The sequence below is a fragment of the Gobio gobio genome (assembly GCF_949357685.1).
Source record: "Gobio gobio genome assembly, chromosome: 23".
Lineage (NCBI taxonomy): Eukaryota > Metazoa > Chordata > Actinopteri > Cypriniformes > Gobionidae > Gobio > Gobio gobio.
The window spans coordinates 32,606,914-32,633,828 of NC_137119.1; the positions used below are offsets into that span (position 1 = coordinate 32,606,914).

The 26,915-nt window shown below is 40.6% G+C and overlaps 1 protein-coding gene across 5 annotated transcripts in view; it reads left to right on the top strand.

Annotated features, from left to right (window-relative positions):
- The window catches only part of ntng1a (netrin g1a), a 108,635-nt gene that overhangs the window by 48,348 nt on the left and 33,372 nt on the right, over positions 1–26,915 (top strand). For all 5 annotated transcript variants that reach the window (XM_079806066.1, XM_079806064.1, XM_079806067.1 and 2 more), the window contains exon 3: positions 10,237–10,880. In XM_079806066.1, the coding sequence (XP_079662192.1) occupies positions 10,237–10,880 (644 nt within the window). The remainder of the gene's footprint in view (positions 1–10,236; positions 10,881–26,915) is intronic.

The following is a 26,915-nucleotide window of genomic DNA, read 5'->3' on the forward strand; positions in this document are numbered from 1 at the left end:
CAATATTTGCTACGCGGTATTAAAATACAGCAGTAGTAAAAGTTTATGACAGGTGGAAAGCAAATGAAAGGCGCTTATTCCCGGGACGTCAGTGCCATCTGAGAAGGTGTTTTCTGCCGCGGGTCTAACAGGCTGCGCTCCAGACTAACCCCATATCACATAGACATGTTACTTAAAAAAAAAATACAAGGTGTGGATTGAGGTAGGCCTGCTATTTTTATTTGACAAAAAACAAAAAGTGTCTTATAGAAAAAACGAAGCTTCTTCAAAGCTTCAAACGGATTCAGTGTATTTTCGTTTTGTCATCTTAAGCCGCGTTTCCACCGAAATTACCCGGAACTATTTGTACCAGGAAATTTTTTCCCAGGAACTTTTTCTCCCCCAGACCTGCTACTTTCTGCGTTTCCACCGCGGTCTAAAGTACCGGGAAGATTAGGCAAATTAGCCCGGTGACGTGAGAATGCGCGCGGCTGCTCCTCCCAGTCACCGACGGACATGAATCACTTTTGCGCGATACTGTCTGCAACAATAACAAGTGGAGAAGATGCAAGCAGCGCTGCTTTTGCTGGTTATGTATACACATTACCAACACTGCTTATTTAAACGTGCACTTTCACCTGGTTTGACCATTTTAATGCAAAATGGGATGATGGGCAATCCAAAATCTGAATGTGTTTTAATAGCTCAATTCCAAAATATTTTCTATAAAAGGATAATGAGGTCAGTCATTCATGACAGATGTGTGAAAAGTTAATTGAATGAAAACAATAGACTGAATTAAGCGGTTGAAAGATTAGGTACTAGACTGCAAGTATTTATTTATCACAATAACATCTCTTAGCATTCACTAAAAAAAAAAAAATCACATGACTAGTATTACAATATGCTTCATTAAATGCATAATTTTAGAGACTTCTTCCTCAAATTTGAAATGAAGCAGGACCACACGTATGGCTTCACTTAAGTTGTGGTTATAAGTTATTATACTACATTCACATAGTTATACATTTAAAAATATAATATTTGGGTTTTCTAGATATGTTTATGTGCATATTCAGAAAGACTTGCGAGCAGCAGCCCTTTTATTTGCTTCCAACACTACAATTAGAAAGTGGTTATACAGTTAGAATGTGGAAATTAAAAAGACACAGTGACATTTTACACATTTGACTTTATTTTAGACAGATTAGTTCTTACAAAATTAAAATAAGTGTGCAAAGACAAATAAATTACTAGAACAATAAAATGAAATTATAAAATGTGAAAACAACAATATAAAAAAGTGTATTTTTCAGTAACCTGTCAAAGAGCTGTGCCAACACGTACAATATATAAAGTACAAATGTGGTAGAGCAAATGCTTCATTCAAGCGGCTGGTCATTGTGGCTACTTCTTGAACGACTGGACAAACTGTCCAAGAACAGACAGAAACCCAGTCTGAAAGTCCCTCTGCTGCCGTCTGCTTTCTTCCGCTTCTGACTGGTGGAATGCCAGCTCTTGCCTCCTCATCTCTCCTTGGCCTGGCTCTCCAGTATCAGCTGAATATATTGGTCTCGCTGTTCTTGTCCATGCTGCAGGACGGCCCGGTTAGCATCCTCCATGTCCCTCAGTGCATCAAGAAAAGTCAGTCCATTTTCCTTTTCCCTAAGTAGAAAAATTGCACAGAAACACATGGAAATTAATACACAAGGCAACCATGAAACAATAGAAACCATCAATTAATTATTTAGTGTTTTCACTACAAATAATGAACAATTGCTTGCCCAGCTTGAACAATGCCCAGTGTGCAATTTCTATCATTGGCAATTTAAGTTTACAATTAAAAACAACAAAACTACTCAAAACCATTATGGATTACACATCAGTTTTTAAATATTTACACATTTTGTCAGCTTTATACCTCTGGCATGTGTGTGTTTCGGCAGGAGACACGGGACGAGGGCTAACGTACTGGTGACCGCGGGGGAAAACACGCTGGTCTCCGTTGCCTGCAATTCATCAGGGCCACCCGTTACGTCTGGAAAAGCACGTTGAAAAAAGTTACTGCAACGTTACACTGCAACGAGTTTAATAGATGATACCACGATGAGATTTACCTTCAACCCACTCGGATTCCGGGATGGTTTCCAACAACGCACTAGCCGAGTCTTTCGTTACCGCTGCCCTAGAAAAGGACGGTCTGTCCCAACAACGCGTCCAGGCGGTCATGCCACTTGTTGATACGCCGGTCGGAACCGCTCCGGTTGTTATGATCCTTTAATTTCTTGTAATCTTGTCTTAATTTCTTTAACTTCTCTCTGCACTGTTTTCCAGTGTGACTGGAACCGAGTCGATATCTTCAGGTAACGTTATACCTTTTTTTTTGCGGGTCGCCGTTTCCAGTTCCCGCTGGATGTCCTCCTCCGCATATATGCTCAAAGCCTGAACCTAGTCGTCGGTCGAATTTTTTTGTTGAACTCCATTGTTGCAAAGAAAATATTTACTGAACGCAGAACCCACCTCGCAAAAAACTTGTAAAAATGGCGGTGGGGAAAAAAAATGCTGCGAGAGCTCAACCAATCAGCATGTTGAGCGCCCAAGTCCCACCCCCGAAAGTTCCCGACTTTTTCAAAAGTCCCACCTCGCAAGCAGGGCCGTTTGGAGGGGGAAATATTTACCCGGAACTTCATTTAGACCCTAGTTCCTGCGGTCGAAACACACCGAGTTCCCCCCCAAAGTTCCTGGTTCCGGGAGAAAGTTCCTGCGGTGGAAACGCGGCTTTTATTTGTTAATTATTTAAGTGAAAATATTTAGAGTAGGCCTATTTGTTTTATGCTATATTATTTTATTCTGCTTTTTTCTGTTGTCAGAAACGCTGCAGGTGCGTGAAAATTTTATAATGTGAATCCAGGTTCTGTTGTTGATCTGTTCTGTATGCTGTTGTTTGCACGGTAAAACAAACCCCTGAAAACCCCTCTTTTTAACGGGTCACAGATACTCGTCAATTGTATTTTTATTTTATGCCAATTCAGGATTATAATCTTATCAGTTAACGGTTAATATTCAGATAATGAGTGGCGGCTGTCGGTCGGGAAAATTAACCCGAAATGAGCATCCAAACTATCCATCATCCATCCATCCAGTCATATGACACATATTCTCTCTTCTGCCGATTCACATCGATTCACAAATTTCAGAAAGTGTTACATTTCTTAAACTTCTATGCATACCCTCTATAGTAAACATAATGAGTGCTATTGTTGTTTTCATTAATGTTCAACTTGTACATTACCATCTCAAAAAATGTGTTTTAGGGTTTCATGACCCTTTAAATCCTCTATTTTAAATTCAGGCAGCATGTTTTTCTGTCAATGCATTTGGCAGGTAGGGATTGAACTGGCTTCACTTTTTGTCTGCTATCTCGTCCCGCTGACCTCTAGTTCAAAAATGCGACTGTAATTCTTGGTGGGATTTATCCTGGGGTCTATTACACACAGTAATCTGTGTTTCCTGTATTCAAGCAGCGTGGCGGTGAAGCCCAAGTGCGTTTGTGGCTATTCTGCAGGACGAGCTCAAAGGTGCTTGCAAGAGCACAGAGGCAGATTGAAAAGGAGTCGGAGCTTCAATCAAACCGAAGGCCTTGGAGAAATCTATTCCTCCACCAAGGTCTCATTTATGCACAAGTGATGGATTTAACCGCAGTCTGGGGGGAGAGAGAGAGAGAGAGAGACAGAAAGAAAAAAAGAGACGAAATTACATGCCCAGACCCTCATGTTTATTTGTAACACCTGCAAGCCGTGCTCATGAAATCAAATTTGCTCCTTTGTAATTTAGTGGCTAATGTTGTGTCATATGAACAACTTTGATTTAAATCATTTCATGTTAGCACCAGAAAAAGAGAAATGCAAACGGACTGACCTGAGCCTTTAGTACGGTCTGGCAAAACGGCCTCTGGCAGATTAGACATTAACATTTGAAACGATTGAGGAGAAATCGCTCTTCACACTGGTCTCCTTTAGCTGAGACAATTACACAGTAGATTTCACAACGTGAGCACTGATCTCAGTGTGGCCGCTGCATAGTAATTTCATTTCCAATGAAACAATATTGATCTATTTGTCATTTCTGAAGAGCTCAAAACAGCCACAATCAAATACGTGAAAAGCATGGCAAGAGAGCGATGGAACAGACAATGCGCTTGCTGATTTAGATGCATGTTGGTGTGTGGGCATGCGTGAGTCTGCTTGTGTGTACGCATATTTGCATATAGGCTATGTGTTTGTTAAAGGACCATAGAGTGGGAAAAGAGAGGGGAATGGACACAGAGAGAGCAAACTTTGATCGGGATTGCATGTCACAAACATCTGTCACACAAAAGGATTTGTTTGATTGGTTGGTCCTATATATCTCAGTCTGCTGTCAGCCACAGTAAATTTATACTCGGTCACATTGGTGATCTGGTCATCTGAAGCCTTGCCTGCCAGTGGGACAGTCGTATCTCATTCACTTCTGCCCTCGACAAGAAATTCCCACCCGAATAATAATTTTTCATGTAGCTTGGTCAGAATAGGTCCTAAACTACTAATATTTGTCTTTACAGTTCATGTTTTTGAGGCTCTTTCAAAGCACCTCTTGTTTTCATACATTCAAGCTTTATACACCACTTTGACCTCCACATGAAAAGTAATGCAGACAATATATTTCTTGTTTTGCTTTAATTCTACGTCCTACATTCAATTTAGAATCGCAGTTCAGGAATTTAAAAGGCATTCTCAATTAAATTCTGAGTGCTGCGCAGCTCTGTTACACCAGCCATGAATTGATACATCATGCAAATTCCCTTGTCATCTCTGGCTGTGGTTCAAACGGTCAGCGGCAAACAAGGTCATAGTTAATACTGTCTGATCTCTGAGAGTCATGCTACAATGCCCTGCATGCTAGGCAGTGGTAATGTTGTTGCTTGACACTCCATAGAGTTCAGCGCACATGACTCATGGGAAAGAGCCTTCAGTTTTGCAGAGCGCTGCAATTTGTGAGATTATCAGCAGGGAAATAATAGGAGTCATTACTGAGTGTAAGCATGCACTGTTTATTGTGGCTATGAAAAGGCAGGCGTTTGACATGTCTTTCATTTGCACTCTTCTGAGACACATTATTTGATTGATAATACGTCTTCATTCCATTGAGATGTGTGATCAGCCATGAGAAAAACACTCAGCCATGCACTGAACAGACAAACGGCGTTTGTAGGACGGGTGGGTTTCTTTAAGGCTGTGTTTGTTAAGCAAGTGAGAGGTGATTCATGACGACTGTGCGTGTTTGTTGGTGTGAAATTACCCAGAACACATTTAATGGGGACAACGGGCTCGGATTAGAACCAGGCAGCTGAGTGTATGTGCAGTACATCTCTCTCTCTATTTTTCTTTTTCTCGTCTTGCTTTCTCTCTATCTCTGGCCCTCTTTCTTGTTCATCAAACTTTATCAAGCTCTTTGTGGATGGGATTAACCTTACACGGTTTGGAGCCTTACACTGTCATTAAGACCAATTCACAAAAAGCTGTCTGCTTTTCCAACTGAGCCCAGCCATCAAAGTCCCCAGCCCTGGTCCAAGTATCCTGGGTGTCCTGATCAGTTTAGGATTAATAGAAATGTTTTTAGTAACTACTAATTTATCCGTATCCGTTTTTCTAATGCGACTCAGTGGCATGAAAGAACTTTTTATGTTTGCTTTTCAGTGGTTCCTTTTAAAGGTGATGTCTCTCTCTCGATAAATGTGAGATTTGCAGTGACTGGGGAAAAACAATTAATCTTTATAAGGCATTACTGTGTGGCCTATTTCCTCACATCAGCTTCTAGTTTTGCAGCTGCAACACTACAGATGTCCTACACTACTACACTACTGTACTGTGGACTAAAAACATAATAACAACACAAGCTCGTAGGGAAGTTAGGGCCCTATGAAATCCGTTTTATTTTTTCCCAAATTCCTTTTGTTTGTTTTTTTATTCCGTTTTTTTTTTTTTTTCGTTTAAATTTTTCTGGATTCTGTATTTTTCTGTTTACATTTTTTTGGACTCCAACATTTTTAGTATTCAAAAAGCATGTCTAATTACTTGAAATAATGCAACGTATACAATTGAACAACAATTTATTAAAAGTTTAACAAAAATTACATGTTTAGGGCCCTAGGAAATTTTTTTTTCTGTTTTATATTTACCATATTCTGTGTTTTCTGTTGTAAGTTTTCTAGATTCCATTTTAATCATTTAATTACATTTTAATAATCAAAAATCATGTTTAATTAATACAATTCTTAAACCACCACTGATAGGTAGGGTTGGGTATCGTTTGGGTTTTTTCCGATACCGGTGCCAAACCGATACTTTTAAAACGGTACCGGTGCCTAAACGGTGCCTGAACCGATACTTTAAAAAAAGAGCCACAAAACGAGGTGGATGAGATTAAAGAATGGCTTTTTATTGATTTTTTTTTTATTATTATTTAAATTGAACAATTTATTACAAGTTTAAAGTATACTTAAATATGTAAATATAAATAAATACAAAACACAATTTACATAACAAATTCACAGTAAAACTAAAGCCACCTAACCCAACTACAATAGGCCTAATTTAACTCTAAATACAGTAATAACAGCAGTAGTCTGTATTCTTGGTATGCTACAAACCAGCTTCAAGCTTTAGCTTTATTTTGCAGAAATATGACCATATTCTCTGGCTAAATATTTTAGAGCGCATCACCTTATTGTTTCCATGGAGACGCGTCATTTTTCTCACATGACACACAGCTGCTACAATAGCGCTGTATGACAGCTCACTCAGCTGTATCGGGTTTATTTCGCTTTTTCTTTTTTAATCAAAATATTCACAAACTTTCTAACTATGTCATGAACTATCTGATATTCTGATTTTCAAATATGTGTGTGAGTAAATGTGTGTTAGTTGATCTATACTGCGCGATGGGCGGCGCCACGTTAGTTTGCGCCTCAGAGAATCGGATCTGTCGGATTTACATCACATACATGTATCTTCATCTTACGAAATACATGAAAGTAAGTGACGTGCTGAACTGGGAGAAGAATAGAGTAAACTGTATAGTCACTATATAATGTGTATCTGATGTGAATAAAACACTTAGTCAAGTTATCTTAACTGTCTGAAAGGATTGTTTTTGCCGCTTCCATAGACATCATTGTGTATTTTTTGCTAGTACTTATGAGCATTTAAATGTCTGAAACCTAAAATAAACATGATGTGGATGAAAACACTGAATAGTTGTGATATGTGACGAGCGCTGAGCGTGTCTGTCTCTGGCTCAGCGCCGGCCAAAGCGCGAAAGCACGTTTGATTTTAAGTGGCACCGAAATGAGGCACCGAAATCTGCGTTCTGATTCGGTCTGGTACATACCGGTCATAAAGGTACCGGTGCCATATGACACCATATGACATAGGGTTTCGGTACCCAACCCTACTGATAGGTGAAGTGATTACACTGATTATCTCTTCGTCATGGCACTTGATAGTGGGCGGGATATATTAGGCAGCAAGTGAACATTTTGTCATCAAAGTTGATGTGTTAGAAGCAGGAAAAATGGGCAAGCGTGAGGATTTGAGCGAGTTTGACAAGGGCCAAATTGTGATGGCTAGATGACTGGGTCAGAGCATCTCCAAAACTGCAGCTCTTGTGGGGTGTTCCCGGTCTACAGTGGTCAGTATCTATCAAAAGTGGTCCAAGGAAGGAACAGTGGTGAACGGGTGACAGGGTCATGGGTGGCCAAGGCTCATTGATGCACAAGGGGAGCGAAGGCTGGCCCGTGTGGTCCGATCAAACAGACGAGCTACTGTAGCTCAAATTTCTCAAGAAGTTAATGCTGGTTCTGATTCTGGTTTGTTGCATATGGGGCTGCATAGACCAGTCAGGGTGCCCATGCTGACCCCTGTCCACCGCTGAAAGCGCCAACAGTGGGCACGTGAGCATCAGAACTGGACCATGGTTCAATGGAAGAAGGTGGCCTGGTCTGATGAAATTTCTTTTTTTTATATCACGTGAATGGCCGGATGTGTGTGCGTCGCTTACCTGGGGAACACATGGCACCAGGATCCACTATGGGAAAAAGGCAAGCCGGCGGAGGAAGTGTGATGCTTTGAGCAATGTTCTGCTGGGAAAACTTGGGTCCTGCCATCCATGTGGATGTTACTTTGACACGTAGCACCTACCTAAGCAATGTTGCAGACCATGTATACCTTTTCATGGAACCTATATTCCCTGGTGGCTGTGGCCTCTTTCAGCAGGATAATGCGCAAAAGCAATTCAGGAATGGTTTGAGGAGCAGAACAACAAGTTTAAGGTGTTGACTTGGCCTCCAAATTCCCCAGATCTTAATCCAATCGAGCATCTGTGGGATGTGCTGAACAAACAAGTCCCCACCTCACAACTTACAGGACTCAAAGGATCTGCTGCTAACATCTTGGTGGCAGATACCATAGCAAACCTTCAGGGGTCTAGTGGAATCCATGCCTTGACGGGTCAGGGCTGTTTTGGCAGCAAAAAGGGGACCAACACAATATTAGGATCATAATGTTATGCCTGATCTGTGTGTTTGTGTGTGTGTGTGTGTGTGTGTGTGTGTGTGTGTATAAAAATCATCATCGATGAAAGGCTATACAATTTGTTTGCCTGTTTTATTGTTTGCCAGGAGTAATTGCATTCCTCCGCTTAACAAGCTGTGCAATATGTGGTATCATTCATGTTCAAAAACTGAACATAATTTGCAGGACAAATAATGCACTAAAGCGTAATTCTTAGGGGGTAGGGGTTTGTTTAAATCACTTAATCGCACATTCCAAGTATAAGCAATAGTAGTTTTGATGCTTGCTAGCTAAACATAGAGTGCTATAGACACCAATTAGTTGTTCTCTTCATAGGAGGGCTCGTGCCTAAAGCACATGCTGAGATTGAACAGCAGGAACAGCTCTGCCTCTTGACGGGATGGTCTAGTGAGAGGCATGTGGACTCCAATGGTGGGTCTGATCATTCTCCAAGCCTACATGCACAGCTGTAGAGGACTGGCTGGAGAGCACATTAATGCCACTTTGTCAAAATTAAGAGGTTAAATGGTTGTCAGGGCTTTGTTGTCACATTGCCTTGGAGGACAAGGCAAGAGGAAAAGCCTATTAACAGAAGCGCTCCTTTTTTTCCCCCTGTGTACCTTTCTGCCACTGTGTCGCTCATTCTCCGCAGTCCCTTTCTCCTCCTATCCTTTATCACTGTGCTCTTCCCTGGTGTCCAGGCCTGCGGATTCCCGCAGAGAGACAGACATCTCCCACTTAATCAGCTGCTGTGTTTCTTGTTCAGATAAATTGGAGCTTGTTCCTCTTGAGAGGTATTTCCTGGAGGACGCCACGGCCACCCGACAGTATCACAGCCCCACGAGCCCCTGCTTAGCACACGGCAGCTTGTGGTGCAGTGGAACATACCAGTATGCTGATTAGTCTGACTGTTTGAGAGGGGGATGATGCAGGGTGAAGAAGGCCAGTTGACATGAGGGCACAAACAGTCTTCACACAAGCCAGCAGCACACTTATTTCAATGCCTTTTTCCTGAATTTTAGATCCGTGGAATATTTTTCAACTGCCAGCTGTGGCTGTGACAAAAGTGCACCTCTGGGTGTCCTTACCTCAAGGTTCAGAACAAGGTAGTCTTTATGCAAAAAGAATGACTTGAGGAGAGTGTATTATTCACAATTTGTCTGTCTGACCTTCATATTTTTCTCTTTTTAATGAGCATTTAAACATGAATCCATGTCCATTTTTAGCTCTTTAGAGACTCCATTCTCTTGTTCTTTATTATCATGGATAGATGGAACTTAAAACAGGGAATAATCTTCTCATAAATTATGTGCTAAACAAGACTGGTTTTACTGGTTGTCTGCACATGAGGGAACTCGACTTTAAATGGCTCTATAAAAGATCTATGAGTCTTTGGGCGTTTAATGGCCAGTCCTTATCTAGATTCAGCCAACAGCTGGAGAATAGATTCGACCACTACTTCATATCCATAATAACGCTGATGTTCAACCCCCAAGGCCAGTGCCTTTGAAATATGAGTACTCTTCATCTCATTTACCTACACCAACCTATACCCCATATCTGCACACATGTGATAAAGCTTATAAGAAAACACTTTTGTCTGGATTCTTGTTTAACTGTTGTCTTCTTTGTTTGCTTTATCTTGTAGGAAAACCCCTATATGTGCAACAACGAGTGCGATGCAGCCACAGACGAGTTGGCCCACCCTCCTGAGCTCATGTTCGACTTTGAGGGCCGCAACCCCACCACCTTCTGGCAGTCCACCTCCTGGAAGAAATACCCTAAACCTCTGGCGGTCAACATAACCCTGTCGTGGAACAAGACCATTGAGCTGACCGATGACATTGTCATCACTTTTGAGTCAGGTCGGCCTGAGCAGATGGTTTTGGAGAAGTCTCTGGACTATGGACGTAGCTGGCAGCCCTACCAGTTCTACGCTACTGACTGCCTTGACGCTTTCACTATGGAGGCCAAGACGGTGAAAGACATTACTCAGCACACATTGCTGGACATTATCTGCACCGAGGAATATTCCAGAGGTTACGTGTGGAAGAACGACAAGACTGTGCGTTTCGAAATCAAAGACCGCTTCGCACTGTTTGCCGGACCCAAGCTGCACAATATGGCCTCGCTGTATGGACAACTGGACACCACCAAGAACCTGAGAGACTTTTTCACCATTACTGACCTGCGCGTACGTCTGCTCAGGCCTGCCACAGGCGCCACCATGGTGGATGAGAACAACCTTTCCAGATACTTCTATGCCATCTCTGACATTAAAGTACATGGCAGGTAAGACATTTGGATTAGTTGTTGTTGCAGTCGAATTTTGGCTGGAGATTGTTGCCTTTGGCTCTTTTTCCTTTTCCTAACAAAATCCGTTTCTCATTATGTAGTTCTGTGTATTTGGAGGCAGGGTATGTTTACTTTGCTTTATATTTTTAGGGGTTTGTTTTATGCATAGGCTTGATTTTTATAAACAGCTAGACAGAACTACAGCCATGTTCCCTTTCAGTCGGTCACGTTCGTTTTCTGTCTTACAATAATGTTTAACAATGCATTAAAAAAGATAACATTTCTGAGGGAAATATTATAGTATAAGTGCAAATATGTACCTTGGGAATCAAGCATTGTTAACTACTATCCTCATTAACTCTTTCATTTCAGTGTGCACGAGAACTCAGAAAGCCTCCTTGGATTGTTCTTTATGTTTTGCTAAACTTGCATCGTCATGATTGCAGCATTCTGAAATATACTTTCTAACTTGACACTCTGTTATCAATCTCAAGACTGTGAAATTCACTGTTCTGACACCCGGGCTATAAACAGAAGTTTATTCTCTAATTATACATGTAGCAGGGGCCATAACCACCTCCATCTCATCTCACCTTTATATGTTTATTTCTTTCGGTCTTAACAAGGAGACTAGTTTATTTTCAGCATCTATCCCTGTTTGACCATTTCATTAGTATCTGAGGTCAACAATAAAAAAAATTAATCTAATGTAGATGAATCTTTCTCAGGGCTCGACATTAAGCCTTTTCATGTGCTTGTCCTTCAGACAAAAAAAAATAAAATTATATACGTGTCATCTTTCATTTTAAATTCTTAAATTTGATCAATAAATTAAATTACAATAATAAGACACTATAGGGCTGTTACCAATCAAATCAATTCATTTACTCTGAAAAATTACAACTGCATTAAAAAATGTTATGCGATTGCTTTGAATATATTTTGAATATACAACAAATAAGAAATGTTTGAAAGAATGATACTTTTAAGCATGAAACTAAACCGCCAGTAGGTGGCGGGAGGTGACCCTCAATGAGTGAGTCATATAGTCAAACGATGAAATTAAATCAGTTTCACATTTTCAATCGTGATGGTATTCAGCACTCTTGGTCGTGTGATGTTGCTTAACTGTATCATATGTAAAAAATATAAAAACTCCACATTTAGAATTTTTACCACAGTAAGTTCTTTGTACGAGCTGCGCTCATTTGTTGCGATTTCTCCTCATGAGGCTGCACGAGCCTCAACAGCGCAATCTTGTTACTGTCAGTACATTATTTATCTATTATTATTATTAACTATCAATCGCTACTTACAATAAATGAATGCAGAATCATTCTCGTGTTTTGGTGACTCCCTACACTCTAAAAAATACTGGCTTAAAAACAACCCAAGTTGGGTTGAAAATGGACAAACCCAGCAATTGGGTTGTTTTAACCCAGTGATTGGGTAGTTTTAACCCAGAGGATGGGTTAAATGTTTGCTTAAAACAACCCAATCGTTGGGTTAAAACAACCCAATTGCTGAGTCAAAACAAACCAATCACTGAGTTAAAACAATCCAATCACTGGGTTAAAACAACCCAATCGCTGAGTTAAAACAATCCAATTGCTGGGTTAAAGCAACCCAATCGTTGGGTTAAAACAACCCAATAGCTGAATTAAAACAACCCAATAGCTGAATTAAAACAACCCAATTGCTAGTTTGTCCATTTTCAACCACACTTGGGTTGTTTTTAAACCAGCACTTTTTAGAGTGTATCAAGGATGCACCAGAAGTAATATCTCCCACAGCAAATTAACTTGAAAATTCTAAATACATATCCATAATATAATTATAATAACAATTAGGCAATATTAATTTAATAATAATAATGATGATGATGATGATGATGATGATGATCTGCTGAACAGTTTTTACTAACGACAAATCAATCAGTATTGTTTTATTATAAGGAAATTAGATCGCATAGCAAAGGAAGGTCTAATCAGCAAACTTGACATCAGAGTGTACAATGCTGTGTGTCGAGTGTGTGGATGTTTCTAAACCTGTTACTGGGTGAAGATGACAGTTGATCACAGAAGGCTGTACATTTTAAATCTCCCTCAAGGCTGTGTTCTCATTAATGGTGCACAGTGATGATCGTCGAGTGTCATCTCTGACAGATATTTATGAGAGCAGTGACTTGTCGTTTTGTTTTTAAAAAGGTAATCCAGAGTTCAGCAGCATGCTCGTTGTAGTGGGTTTTTCTCCGAGCCTCCCTGTCATGGAGAATCATGATTCATCTCCCTCCACAAGCTCACAGGAAGCATACGCTCCTTCATCCCCTGAAATGTGTTTCTGCCTCACAGTGCATGAGCCACTAGAGTCTGGCAGGAGGCGGATGACCCCAAGCACAGAAATTCCTGATCTCAGAAGAGATTCAGTCTATATCGGTATGAAACAAAGGAGCCAAGATGCAGCCCTGGAACAGAGAGCTAAGTAGGTCAGCAAAATGAAAGAGAAAAGAAGAGAATATACACTTTAGACCTTTGAAGCACAGGTCTGTTTGTTGTATAGAGCTCCCGTTATTAATAATAACTATTTAATATATTATTTAGTTATGAAGGTCATGTTTGCAAGTTGTGGATGAGCAGATTGATTTCTAATATTAGAAATAAAAATGGAGACATCTTGTTTGTGCCAGAAAAATGAGGTTGTCCTTTTTACATCTGAAGAGACTTTTTAACATTTGAAAGCCCTGATGTGAACCGTATTAGATTATAGGCTAGATATTCTGACTGGAATACTAGCTTTCTACAGTTCCTTATATTTTAAAATATATGATTATAATCTATATATTAATACATTTAAATATTAATGACATTTTTTTAAAATTATTATTATTTATATTTATTTTCCATTTTCAGTTACATTTTTGTGGCTGATATTACTTCTGGTTCATCCATCACACTGGAAATGGTTCAAATGGTTACGTTATTTCATGTAGTAAGCATTTTGGCAAAAGTAGTAGGTCACATCATTTGCATACTGCATAGTGTATACATACTATATACTGCAGTCTGAAAACTACACACAGCATTTATTTCTCACTTTCTTGACTTCTGTCCTTCCATGTCTTTCTTTTTTTTCCCTTTTACTCCATCCTTCATTCCCCCCTCCATCTGTGTGTGTTTGATCAATAGAGTGTAATTAAAGGAGGGATGAAGCAGGCTCCTGGAGGAACAGCTTGAGTCTGACTCTGTCTCCTCTGACACACTGCTGGCCCTCACTCATTCTGATGTATAATGTATGCATTATACATCAGCCTTCTCTCTCGCTCAACCATAGTCTCCGCAGGAGAACTGAAGACCCCGACTGTTCCTTGTTAGCTTGCAACGAAGACAAAGAGGGGTGTAAATGCCTCATTGAACAGCCATGTCTAAAAGACAACCTTTACATTTTTGAATTTTGAAACACGATAAACAGTCGGGACAGAAATTGAATTAGCTGATCTTACAGTTCAGCATTAACTTTTAATGAAGTGTTTTGAGTAGTTTGCGGTTGGATGGGTCGTTTCCTGCATCGAGCAGGTCTTTGTCAGGGCCACTTTTTTCAGCAGACCAGTACAGGCTTATTACTGGCTGACATTTCCCGATTGACTAAAAGAGGGAGGCTGTATATTTACTCATCTCAGACAAAAAATACCATGGGTACTAAAAGATGAAGGCATTGGTCATGTTAAAGAATGTTAAACTCCATTTCAAATGCCTGTCTGTTATCTGTGCAAAACGTTGCATATTTAGTTAGGCCCGGATACAGTTGTCTCCCCTGGGGATCGATGATACGGTGATTGATCGCTTAATTGCGGTCCTCCTTGGCTGCTCGGATGGGCAGTCGTTTGCTGAGAAGTCAATGTGTTTTTCTCTTTTCCTTTTTTTTCCCAGCCTGCTTGGGCCGTGCTGAGGCCAGGAACCGGAGGACAGATAATCTATTTGTGCTAATTTCGAGATTCACCCCACACCCCCCCGCCCCTTCCAGAATAAGTCATTCCACTCTGTATCTTCCTCTTGCCATCTCATGTGCTGCGCTCGGCACTTCAGCTCTTCCACATCAGCACATTTCATTGGTCCGGTCATCTGATGTTTCAGCAGTCTTCTGTTCCTCATGCTCTTTCACCACAAAACTTAATCTAATCATGTTATAACCTCCCGGCCTCAAATGATTGCAATCCGATTTGCATTTCTGTGATTTTATTTAAAGCGTTTGATTTTGTGCTATTATTACAGAGATGGAAGAATTCCAGTGCGACTTTTATATTGGTTGATATGGACACCGATTTAGATATATTCCATTTGACCTCTTAACACCATTGACAGATCAGGAAGCTGCTGCCCAGGCAGTTAATCTGAGACTTTGCGTGCGTGCGTGTGTGTGTGTTTCTACTGCGAGAGATCCAAATGATGAAGTGTAATTACACACCCAATTGATTCTGGCACCTCATTCATCATCCAGTCATCATGCTATTCACAAACACCGTTTCCAGGCGTCAACTCAGCTAAGAAAACAATTTAATGTGTAAAAATACACACTTGACCCTGCAGATACATAGCTGTTGTCACAGCATCACTTGAGCCAACTCAAGAAATGTGCAGCTCTTGTTCACAGCCTGAATCAGTCGTCTCTCTCTCTCTCGGTTTAACTTGCTTTCTTGTGTTATCTCTCTCTCATAAGAGTGCATTAGCTGACTTCTCCTTTCAACGATTTGAGAATTAAACCAAATGCAGGTGAAGGATTAATTGTCGCAATTCCTCAGAGTAACTCTGCTCTCCCTGTGATTGATGAACGCATTTAGTCTTTCCGTTCTCCGCATCTGATTATCTGTGTCTACATCTTCCTAAATCCTGACCTTGATTCTGGTCCATCTTCTGAAGACCGCTGCCCTTTCTCAGCAGTCCTCTTATACGCTTTCTAAAGAGTTTTAAAGCAGATGCTTGTAAGAACCATTTTAAGAATATATGATTAATATTTATATAAATTGATTGATTGATTTTGAGTTTTCCGGACATTTTTTGTCGTTTAAAATATGGCATTAAAAAAAACTCTTTTAGATTATAATAAACTATTCAATATGCACCATTGTTTTACATTATATATCTTTTGATCATGCTATAATAATATTTTTTATTTATTTATTTATTTGTAGTAGTGGTAGTATTTGTATAGCATGTTTCATAGCAGCTGAAAGTACTTCACATGTCAAAATATAACAATCTAGAAACACAATTGTTTTCTTGCACAAACTTAATAGTATCTTCTCTGTTGTTCTTGAGCAGGCAGTTGTATATCTCAGAATGAATGAACAGCAGACAGGTAGCATCACTCAAGGAAATGGAAGGTGACACCTGGCTTGTCAGCCCTGTTACCATTAGACCTGCAGAAGCTCATTTAAAGCATCTTAACAAGTCGCAAACAGAAACACTGACACTCCTGCAGTCCAGAGAATCTCTCAGTTCATTTGTTTTGCTTTCAGATCTTTTCCCCCTGTCTCTACCTGACCTGTGCACTCTCTTTAACTTATTTACGGATAACAGATCTGCTTGTTGGTGTTTCACAGCCTGTGGTTTTCATACAAAGAGTTTCACATATTGCCCAGCACTTTCTGTCTGAGCACATGGGGCTCACTGTTCTGTCTCTCTCCACCATCGCCTCCCCATAATAAGATACCCACTGCTTTGAGAGTTTCCCAAGCAGTGCACCTGCAGACCGTGGAGGTAGAAAAAATGAGGGAGAAAAGAGGAGAAGGGTTGTGCAGCAAAACAGAAGCAGAATGCGCCGTATCTGGGTAGCCCAGCTGCCAGGTCCCAGATGTGTGTGTGTGTGCATGTGTGTGTGTCGTGCTGGGCTGATGCGTGACTGCCATGCTTGGTCAGAATTGAAAGGGGGCGGGCTAATCTCTCTCTGTTCCATGTGAATCGTTCTGCAGTTCACATGTTTAATTAGCTCCAGTTTTTAAAAAAACGCTGGTGTGCTCATTGTTTGTCGGGCCAATTGATTTTATGAATTATGAAGGTGCAATTTATGATGGCAAACTAAATGCAGGCACCACTTTGGAGGAACTGTCCATCAAATATCAAATTTTGTAGTGATATTTAAGGGCTTAAGAGAGCGGGCATCTGTCATATGTTAATTTTTATATTCAGTGCATGTTATGGACATCACATCACTAAAATTTCAGTAGTTAATACCAATACCAATTAAACTGACCTTTGATATTAGTTTTAATGAAAAGCAACCTAATATTTAATTTGATTTATATGAATCTATTAATACAGTAACAAGGAGCCTGTCAGTCACACAGTATATGGAGTCAGTACTCCTGATACTGGACATATTGTTATATATACTGTATATATAATTTGATTTCAGGGCTCCAAACCTGTTCAAGGAACGAAAACAAAAACAAAATCAAGTTTAATCATTCTGAACAGAGACGCTTATTTAAAATTACCATTAACCGGTTAATAACGTTATTTTATCATTCTATTTAATATTTCAAATTGGCAGTCAAGCAATCAGTTTATGGCCTATATGCAAATGTGACGTTTACGCATTCAATGTGAGTGAAATGCCCATGCTCAGCTGTTAAGTCATCATAGGTAAGCCGCTGGCATTAGCTTTGGATCTCTGGAGTTTTTTCAAGGATATGTCACCTATCGTTAAAGTATCATGAAAATTAATGGCAGGTAATATCCAGCATAGTGTGTGTTTTCGAACCTCGAAAATTGCAGGTTAGTGTAAAGTCGTTACTATGCAAGGCAAAAAAATAATATTTTTAAATAATTAAACACCATGTTGTCAGAGTTAGTACTTTGGCTTTATGTATGTTTAGACACTTGCGTGTATCATTATTATTAGCATTTCACGATTTCAATATATGACTCCTCTCCGAAAAGACCATAAACATTACAGATAACATCTGAAGTAACTATTAATTGACATACATATATCGTAAAACAAATCCTGTGAGACTGATACGCTGCAAATCGTGTGATTTTTGGGCAATGTTTTGGCTGTATGTCTATATAGTCTACATAGTAAGATGGCCGCTCGAATACTGATGGCAGTTTAGAACGCGATGAGAAATCCAGTCATTTATATACAGTAGATCAGTAGTTAGTATTAGTGGATGAAACATCTTAGTTCTGTCCTAAAACCCAGTGAGCTTGCTCGCTTTTAAGGCAGCATCCTAACTGACATATCTCATAAGTAACTGATTTGGAACACTACAAACAAAGTTGTTTATTTAAAAAAGCACACGCACTGTATAATTATATTGGGATATTTAATTTATACTTATAAGTACCGAATTACATATTTATAATCAAAATTCCTCTTATTTTGTTCATTGCGTATGTCACAGTGAATTCTGGTGACTACCATAATTTGAAGTGCTGACTGAATGTTCAGTAAAATCAAGGCATCTTAAAAGAGATGAGAGAGATGTCTTAAAATGCTGCCTTAAACTACTGTATAGGCAAGCAACTCGCTATGTTTTGGTACAGAGCTGATGTAATCAAATGATATGAAAATCACATGTTGCTTTGAGATCTGTAGATTGCTTTTTTGGTTTATTTTAATATTTGTCTGTGTGTTTATTGTAAGTCTGTCAGTGTTGCTTTCTCCTTCACTTGTTTCACAGAAGGTGAAGTTTTAGTTGATGCACGAATAAACACACACACACACACACACACACACACACACACACACACACACTCACTGACTTAAAATATGTATTTGAAAGTCCATCAAAAAGAAACCAAGCTCATGAGACTGAGTGTTCTTCTCATTAAATTTGAAAAAGTAAACAAAATCTACCCAACATTTCAAGATTGCATTTGCCAGACCTGCAACCAGCAAGCCTAGTAAACATGCTGATAATTATTTCACCTGTTTGACATTAAGTAAGAAGAACAGCTGAACCACTCCGACTTATCAATAATGTAGCAGTCATCCAGAGACTGGGAAATGCATTCACTTCTCCGTGAAGAGAATGTTGTTCTTTTGGGACTCTGCTGACTGACTGAGAACTGTGTTAATGATAACATGCTGAATGTTTGGATGCCTCTAGACACCCTTACTGATTACCAGCGACTGCCTGATCCAGCACATTCAGTCAGAGGAGAGACAGACCGTAGCCTAGAGGGTGTTAGCAGACCTGTCTGCCTGTATTATAAACTCTTTGACCCTTCTTAAACATTATAACTCTTTATTTTAAAGAATGCCAAATTGTAGTCAATATTAAGAGCTCCAACCCATGTTTAGTGTGCAAATTGAACAAAGAAAAAGTCTGTGCATTGACTTTTACCTGAACTTTAAAGGGGACTCGTGTGCTTGAGATGTGCGTATGAGCTTTAACGTCACCTGAATCCACTGTTAAAAATAAATCATCCACCCGCCAACCACCCAAACCTGATAATCTCTGATTTAGATATCTGCACCTAATCATCACATTACAATTATTCAAATTCTCAGCATTAAGCATGGTGATATGGTAACATATCACAGTGAAGTAGACTGCTTTTAAATGAACATTTATTTAAAATAAAACTATGCACAAATTCAATTCCTTAATAGCCTAAACACAGGCTTTACACCCTTCAAACTTTCATTACATCGTTGTTGGAAAACACTTTATGTTAAGCTTATGTATATTTTTAGTTAAAGTTGTTCAGTTACAAAGCAATATCTCATGTAGGGTTTTCCATCTTTGTTTTATATAATGACTACTAGGAGGTGTTCTAGGCGTATGTTTTCCTTGATTGGTTTTCCCTGAAGAGATCCTTTGAGTCCTGTAAATTGCGAGGTGGGACCTCCATGGATTAGACTTGTTTGTTCAGCACATCCCACAGATGCTCGATTAGATTGAGATCTGGGGAATTTGGAGGCCAAGTCAACACCTCAAACTCGTTGTTGTGCTCCTCAAACCATTTCTGAACCATTTTTACATTGTGGCAGGGCACATTATCCTGCTGACACTTTTCTATCAGAACCAGCATTAACTTCTTGAGCAATTTGAGCTACAGTAGCTCGTCTGTCAGCCTTCGCTCCCCACGTGCATCAATGAGCATTGGCCGTCCATGACCCTGTCGCCGGTTCACCCCTGTTCCTTCCTTGGACCACTTTTGATAGATACTGACCACTGCAGACCAGGAACACCCCACAAGAGCTTCAGTTTTGGAGAGGTTCTGACCCATTCATCTGGCCATCGCAATTTGGCCCTTGTTAAGCTCGCTCATATCCCACTACATATATATTACCCTGTAATATATATCAATGCCTATTCTATCTAGAAACAAGGTGTTTTTGAAACAGATGCAGTGCATCACAAGCAATTAAAAATATATATCTTAAAATCAAGAGAGGGACATTTAATTGCAGTCGCTTTAAAAATAAAAAACGTCTGCTAATGTTTGATTTAAAAGGGGTTTTTAAAAAGAAGTGTTGACAACATCAAATGTTAAAATGAATTTAAAAGGAGAGAAAGGTGCTGTATATTTCAGCTTTCCCCTGCAATTTGCAGATCAGAGGCCCAGTGTGTTTACAGGCACAAATGTTGCACATATCGACTTTGAAATCAGTAATTTCATGTGCACATTAAATGCAGCCGATGTGACCAGTGATTTGTGCATTTTGTGAAAGTGCCTTGGCAATTAGCGAATATTTCTTGAGTGTCAGTGTGCACGTGTGCCTGAATCACTGTTTGGAAGATGAACATTTCTCTTACACTGTCACAAAGACTCATTCCTCTCTAGCAGAGCTGATTTGCATTCCACTCACTCATACCGTCTCTGTCTGTGTCTCTCTCTTTATCTCTCTCTGACCTGATCACTCACAGATGGCACAGCCCTTATTCTGTTCCTCCTCCTTTTCAGAGCGTTCAGCTAAAGAACGTGTGCAATCTCTACACAAATGGATTAATTATGTGTTTCAGGGTAGAAAACCTCAGTGAATATTGTATACAAACACTGTGTCAAAAATCAACACATGCAGACAGACGTCCCTTGACATGCGCAAATTCACATGCACATAAGCACATACATGCACACACATGTATACACAGCTTAGCACCATAAGCAGGGCTGATACTGAGGTGATGGGAGGATTTTTACAGCACAAAGCCATAGTGTTACCCCGGAAAGGCTGATCCCATTTAGAGGTTCCAACAAAATCCCTATCCCATTCAAAACCATTGACTGGAATAAAGCTATTAGCCTCCCTCCAGATTAGCACTGTAACGCAATAATTATTATGTTAATGCGTCAAAATCAGGGTTAACTTTATGTCATTCTTCTTTCTGAGGAGGAAAGTTTTGGCCATTTTAAGTCACTGTCTTGCTCCATGCAAAGTCCATCCTAAATGTTAAGGCATACGTTTACATACTTTGAGCCTCATTCATGAAACACAAGCAGAATTAATTTTTGTGTAAATCATTCCTAAAGCCGCTCTGAGAACTTCTGACATAATTTTCCAATTCATGCCAGTGTTCGTATTTTCAAAATGTTAGCTGGTACGAAAAACTATTTGTCTGCAAGCTTAACACTTTCATTGAATGATTTTGGTTCCCATTCACGTCGGACGTACCGACGAATTGGGATCACTTCTGGGAGCCCCTATCAGCTTCGAGCTATCTAGAACCGGCCAATGGACAATTGGCGTGCGAGATTTGCATCTCGCGCCCCGCCCCGCGCCGCGGGTATAAACAGGAAGCGAGAGCGAATGCACGCTGTCATTCACTTCGGAGCCACACAGGCATATGAAGAGGACTCACTCATCTTCTGAAGACGAGTATTTTCGCTGCTACAGCAAGACTTCAAGGACCGGAGAGAACCAGAGGAGGACGCGTGTTGGAGAAACGGCACCTTTCAGCGGGACCGCGCTGACTCATCCAGCTGCCTCTGAGATAACAGAGAAAACTGCTGTTATCACAGCAACCCCGTTGGTCTGGGTAGGGCGTTTTCCTGTCTGAGTACAGGCACGGGCTGCACTACAATCCCGTGCGCTGTCGCGGTTCCCCTGAGTGCTTCAGCACAGAGCGTTTTCCTCACAAAAAGAGCTTCACGGGTGGCGTGCCGTCTTTTTCAAGATGTCTTACCACCCGTGCGTTTCTGGATGCGGTCGTTCCCTGTCCCCTGCTGACGGTCACAATCGCTGTCTCACGTGTTTGGGCACACAGCACGCTGAGGCGGCGTTTGTGGATAGTTCATGTTCCCACTGCGGGAACATGACTATCTCAGAGCTAAGATCGAGACTCTCCTACCTCCGGGCTGGGGGAGTCCCCTTACCCATCCCACGAACTAGGTCTGCCCTTAACCCGGGCGGACCTGCTTCTTTGGATGGCCAGGGTGATCTGAGGATCACGTTTAGGGCAAACCCGCCGAGTGAATCTCCGCAGGCCCCTATTCCCTCTGCTCCGCAGCCGGTAGAGCCTCCAAGGGAACCCGCTGGACCCTCCCATGGGAGACCAGTGGTGACTTTTGGAGCTCCAGCGGACGAACAGATGTCAATCGCTGCATCGGAGGGGGAGTTTCAGTCCTCGGGGGATGAAGGGTCAGTTGTACTGCCTCCCTCTGGGAGAGTGGCAACGGCTGCCCCGGACCCTGAGATGGCTGCTATGCTTGCCCGGGCCGCCGAAAGGGTTGGGCTCGAGTGGAACCCTCCACCGTGTCCCGAACCCTCTAGGTTGGACGATTGGTTCCTCGGGGTGGGTCGCGCTGGTTCTCAGCGTCCCGCCCCGACACCTTTCTTCCCGGAGGTGCATGAGGAGCTCACGAGGTCGTGGACGGCACCTTTTTCTGCCAGAAACCGGCCGAGTGACTCCTCCCCCCTCACTACCCTCGACGGCGGGCCAACCAAGGGTTACGTGGGGATCCCGCCAGTGGAGCGCGCCGTCGCGATGCAACTGTGTCCGGCGACCGCCTCTAACTGGCGCGGTGACACATCTATCAATCCTTATCGCGTCGCATGTAATCGATCTATCAGTGTCAGGAAACAGCTTGAGAACAATATGTCACGTAATGTCACATTTAAGATTCAGTGTCCATAAACTCGTTAGTCAGCTAGAAAAAGTCTAGAGATGACCGTTTTGATAAATATATGCACCACATTACATAGGCTATTCATTATATTTTTTTTTATGTTCTTCAATATTAATGCATGTTTGAATAAATCTGTCTATCTGTAATTTGTTTGTATTTAAATCAGTTAATTTAAACCTTCAATATTATAGTAATGTAGAACCAACTGACTACCATGTATAGTTTACAACATTAGTCGAGAATTTTTTTTCTCAAGAAAATGTACTGTATTTGATATATATCCACAATAATCGATGTTAAATCGAATTGAATCGAATCGCAAGCTTGTGAAATTACCCTGCCCTAATGTATAGTTTGTTAGTTGATATTACCCTTGCCAAGCTCAGATTTCTGAGAGACAAACAGAGATGGCAATACGCTATTTGATTTTCACTCAGCTCATTCATAAAGTTTATAGTTTCACTTCACACTCATTATTGCATAGTGATTTTAGAGGTTGCATATTGCGCTTTCCCCTGGCTCACCTGTTATCCAGCAAACACGAGGAGTGACTGTGTCAGCGGAATATTTGTTCTATTATTCGGCAGAATTATTCGTTTTTGAAGCCATTATCTGTGCCTTTCCAAATAAAGGATTCCGCTTTGAGCACATCCCTATTTAATTAGTGGAGGAGGGGGGGGGGGTCACTCATAATACGACTGTTGATGGATATCTGTGAATAATCCCCTCATTGACCTCAACTTCATTCAACATCTCTGCCTTTGATAACCCCACCTTCTCTCCCCAGCCCAAACCTTCTGACACACACCCACCTACACATACACACACAACAAGTATGTCTCTCTGCTTAGATCACTGTGATGTTTCTTTCAATCATTATGGGTGAGAAGCTTTTATGAACATCTTTTATGTCTCAAGGTGCTTTAGCTAAAAATATATGAGGTGCTTACATCTAATATTTCTCTCTCACTCTGGGCTGATGCTTGGTGTATGGGACAGATGAAGACGCAAAGAGCTGTAGGATTCCAATCGCGAACTGCCCTCTGACCCCGGGCACATCTGTGCGGTTCAGGCCGCGTCTGATGATGGATTAAGAGTCTTTAATCAGAGCGTCTGGGGAGAACTTGGCAATCTGAGCCAGGCCAATTCACCAGCCCCATATAGCCATGCATCATTACAACACAGATATCCTCCGACCTCCCCTTGCCCGCCTCCCTCAGACACGACACATTAAGATTTAAATACATCCCTCATCCGCCACACTACACATTCAGCAATCGAAGAAGGTCACGAACCCTTGTTTTTTTCCGGAATGATAATACCGAAACACAAGCTGTTTGCTGCAGTGGTTTGAAAGGGACAGGGAACCAGACAACAGATTGGCTTTGTAAAGCCAGATTCGTGAGTTTTGTTTAAAACGAATTCCCGCAGCGACATTCCATCAGAGAGAGCCATGTCATCTGTATGGTCATGGCAGGCGTATGGTGAGCTCGGCTGTCAGGCTTATAAGGGCTTGCGCTGTGAGATTCTTTGTAAACCAGAGTGGGGCTCTATAGATGAATAGGAATTTCTTTCTCTTTTTCTTTGCATTATACAACCATTTCAATGTCCTTTTTCAGTTTAACCCTTCGTACACCACAGAATTGAATTGAGAATGACTTTTAGACTTTAATTCTATTCCTGAAGTTGAATTGTGGTAGCAAAATACATTCAAATTTGAATATAAGATAGATAGATACTACATTTAAGCTTTTCAATCTTATTCTAGGATTGAAGGTGCTAGAATGAAATGAAACACACTTAGGTGCCTGTAAAGGTACACTCAAGGAGAAAGAAAGGAATATTCTTGCTTCATTTTAGCAGAATCTCCTTGACATTTATCTCACAACCCTCCCCAGACTGTGCCTTTATTATCACCAGTTTAATACACACGTTTCATACAGCCTATTGATCTATCATTTTTATTAAGCTTGTCTCTTTAGATCAAGCTTCTTCATACTTTTATTTGTTAAAATATACTTTTATGCATGTTTTACATGAGAAATATTTGAACAGAAAACCTCCCTGTGTCTTTAAATGTTTGCAAAGTTTTATAATGTAACGTTGCATCTTTGATTTACTCATTTTTGCATCTAAGCTCATAAACAGTGTCCCTTAGTTGTCTTTTTTGCATGACGTCATACACCTGCAAGTAGGATTTTTAAAATTCAGACTTTTCAAGTTAAATTGAATGCAGCATTAGCCCAGAATAGATTTAGCCTCTCTAGTTTCTCCAGCTTTTCTTTATCTTGTGATTAGTTCACTGACCCCTGAATAATATGAATGTCTTGGGGCTTACATTAACAATCTGTAATAGCTTGTGGCTGCTGCACAAAACAAAAGTAGGACGACTGAATGTTCTTTAAATTGTTAAATGAATTGTGGGTACAGTGTTGTAATTTCAATGGCAATGTTTGGCTTTAGGGTCATTCCGATTTATTCCAATTTAGCTCCTCACTGCATCCTGCTAACATTGTTATTTAGCAAATGTGAAGCCGTCAGATAATTGTGAGCCCTAGAGCCTTAGACAACATCCACGTTCCTCTTTTCAAAGTACAGAATATCCGTTGAATATCCACCATGGCCACTTGAATTGTCATGTTTGTCACTCATTAGCAGTTGAGTGAGAGGATTAATGTGGCGCAAGTTGTTTTTAATAAGTATTGTTACATCTAGTTGAACCCAGAGGAATCTGTTCGTTTTTCAGATGGTCATTTTCGGCTCTCCAAAGCATTAAGCTGTCCCTGAATCTAACTTCTCTTGCTGTCAAGTCCATGCAGTTTAGCAAAAAGCAATAGTTGCAGAGATCTGTCTCGGATAGATTGCACCCACTTCTCACTTCGTGTGCTGTGCTGCGGAGCAGTTGTCTGTGTTTGTCAGGAGGCAATTAGAGTCAGCACACAAGATGCCCTGTTTCATTTATCTCAGATTCAGAGTGAGGTGCAGTACTCAGGCCTCACCTTGTCAGCCTATGACATGCTACTGCTCACAGCCAATCACAAAGTCAGAACTGGCTGAAGTAATCACTTTACAGTGCATGGAGAAGTAAACACTTTACAGAGAAGGGAAAATTTGTCTCTACCTTGATGGGAGGAAAGGCTGATACTCGGCTGATAACTAGTGATACTCGCTGTGCCGAGACATTTTAAAAATAAAATAACACATAGCAGAAGGGAAGTGAAGTATATAGAAAAGGGAAAAGGGTGATGCAGTTCCATAAGAAAATGGGAAGCAATGTCTTTGTTAAAGTAAAGTAAACCGAATCTGGAGGATTCTTCTAGCTAGATGGATGGATGGATGGATGGATGGATGGATGGATGGATGGATGGATGGATGGATGGATGGATGGATGGATGGATGGATGGATGGATGGATAGATAGATAGATAGATAGATAGATAGATAGATAGATAGATAGATAGATAGATAGATAGATAGATAGATAGATAGATAGATAGATAGATAGATAGATAGATAGATAGATAGATAGATAGATAGATAGATAGATAGATAGATAGATAGATAGATAGATAGATAGATAGATAGATAGATAGAAGATGGATGGATGGATGGATGGATGGATGGATGGATGGATGTCTAAGAACTTGGCATCCTAGACAGTGGAATCAGAACAGGGTTCTTTTTAATATTTGGGGAAACAATTTTGATTGCATAAACTACAAATACGAGAAACAGTCGGGCCTTACTCAAAACCACAAACCACCCTACATCAACCAAACCCATCGTAAAAAAATTCTGCCACCAATTTCCAAAACAAAACAAGTTCAGATGCTCCTGAACAAAATTACTGTAGGATGTTAAAAGATAAAGGATAGAAATGTAACACTGTGCTGGCCAAGATGTGTTAGTTTGAATGTTTTCAAAGTAACTGGATGTTTGAAAGCAGCACAGCACTG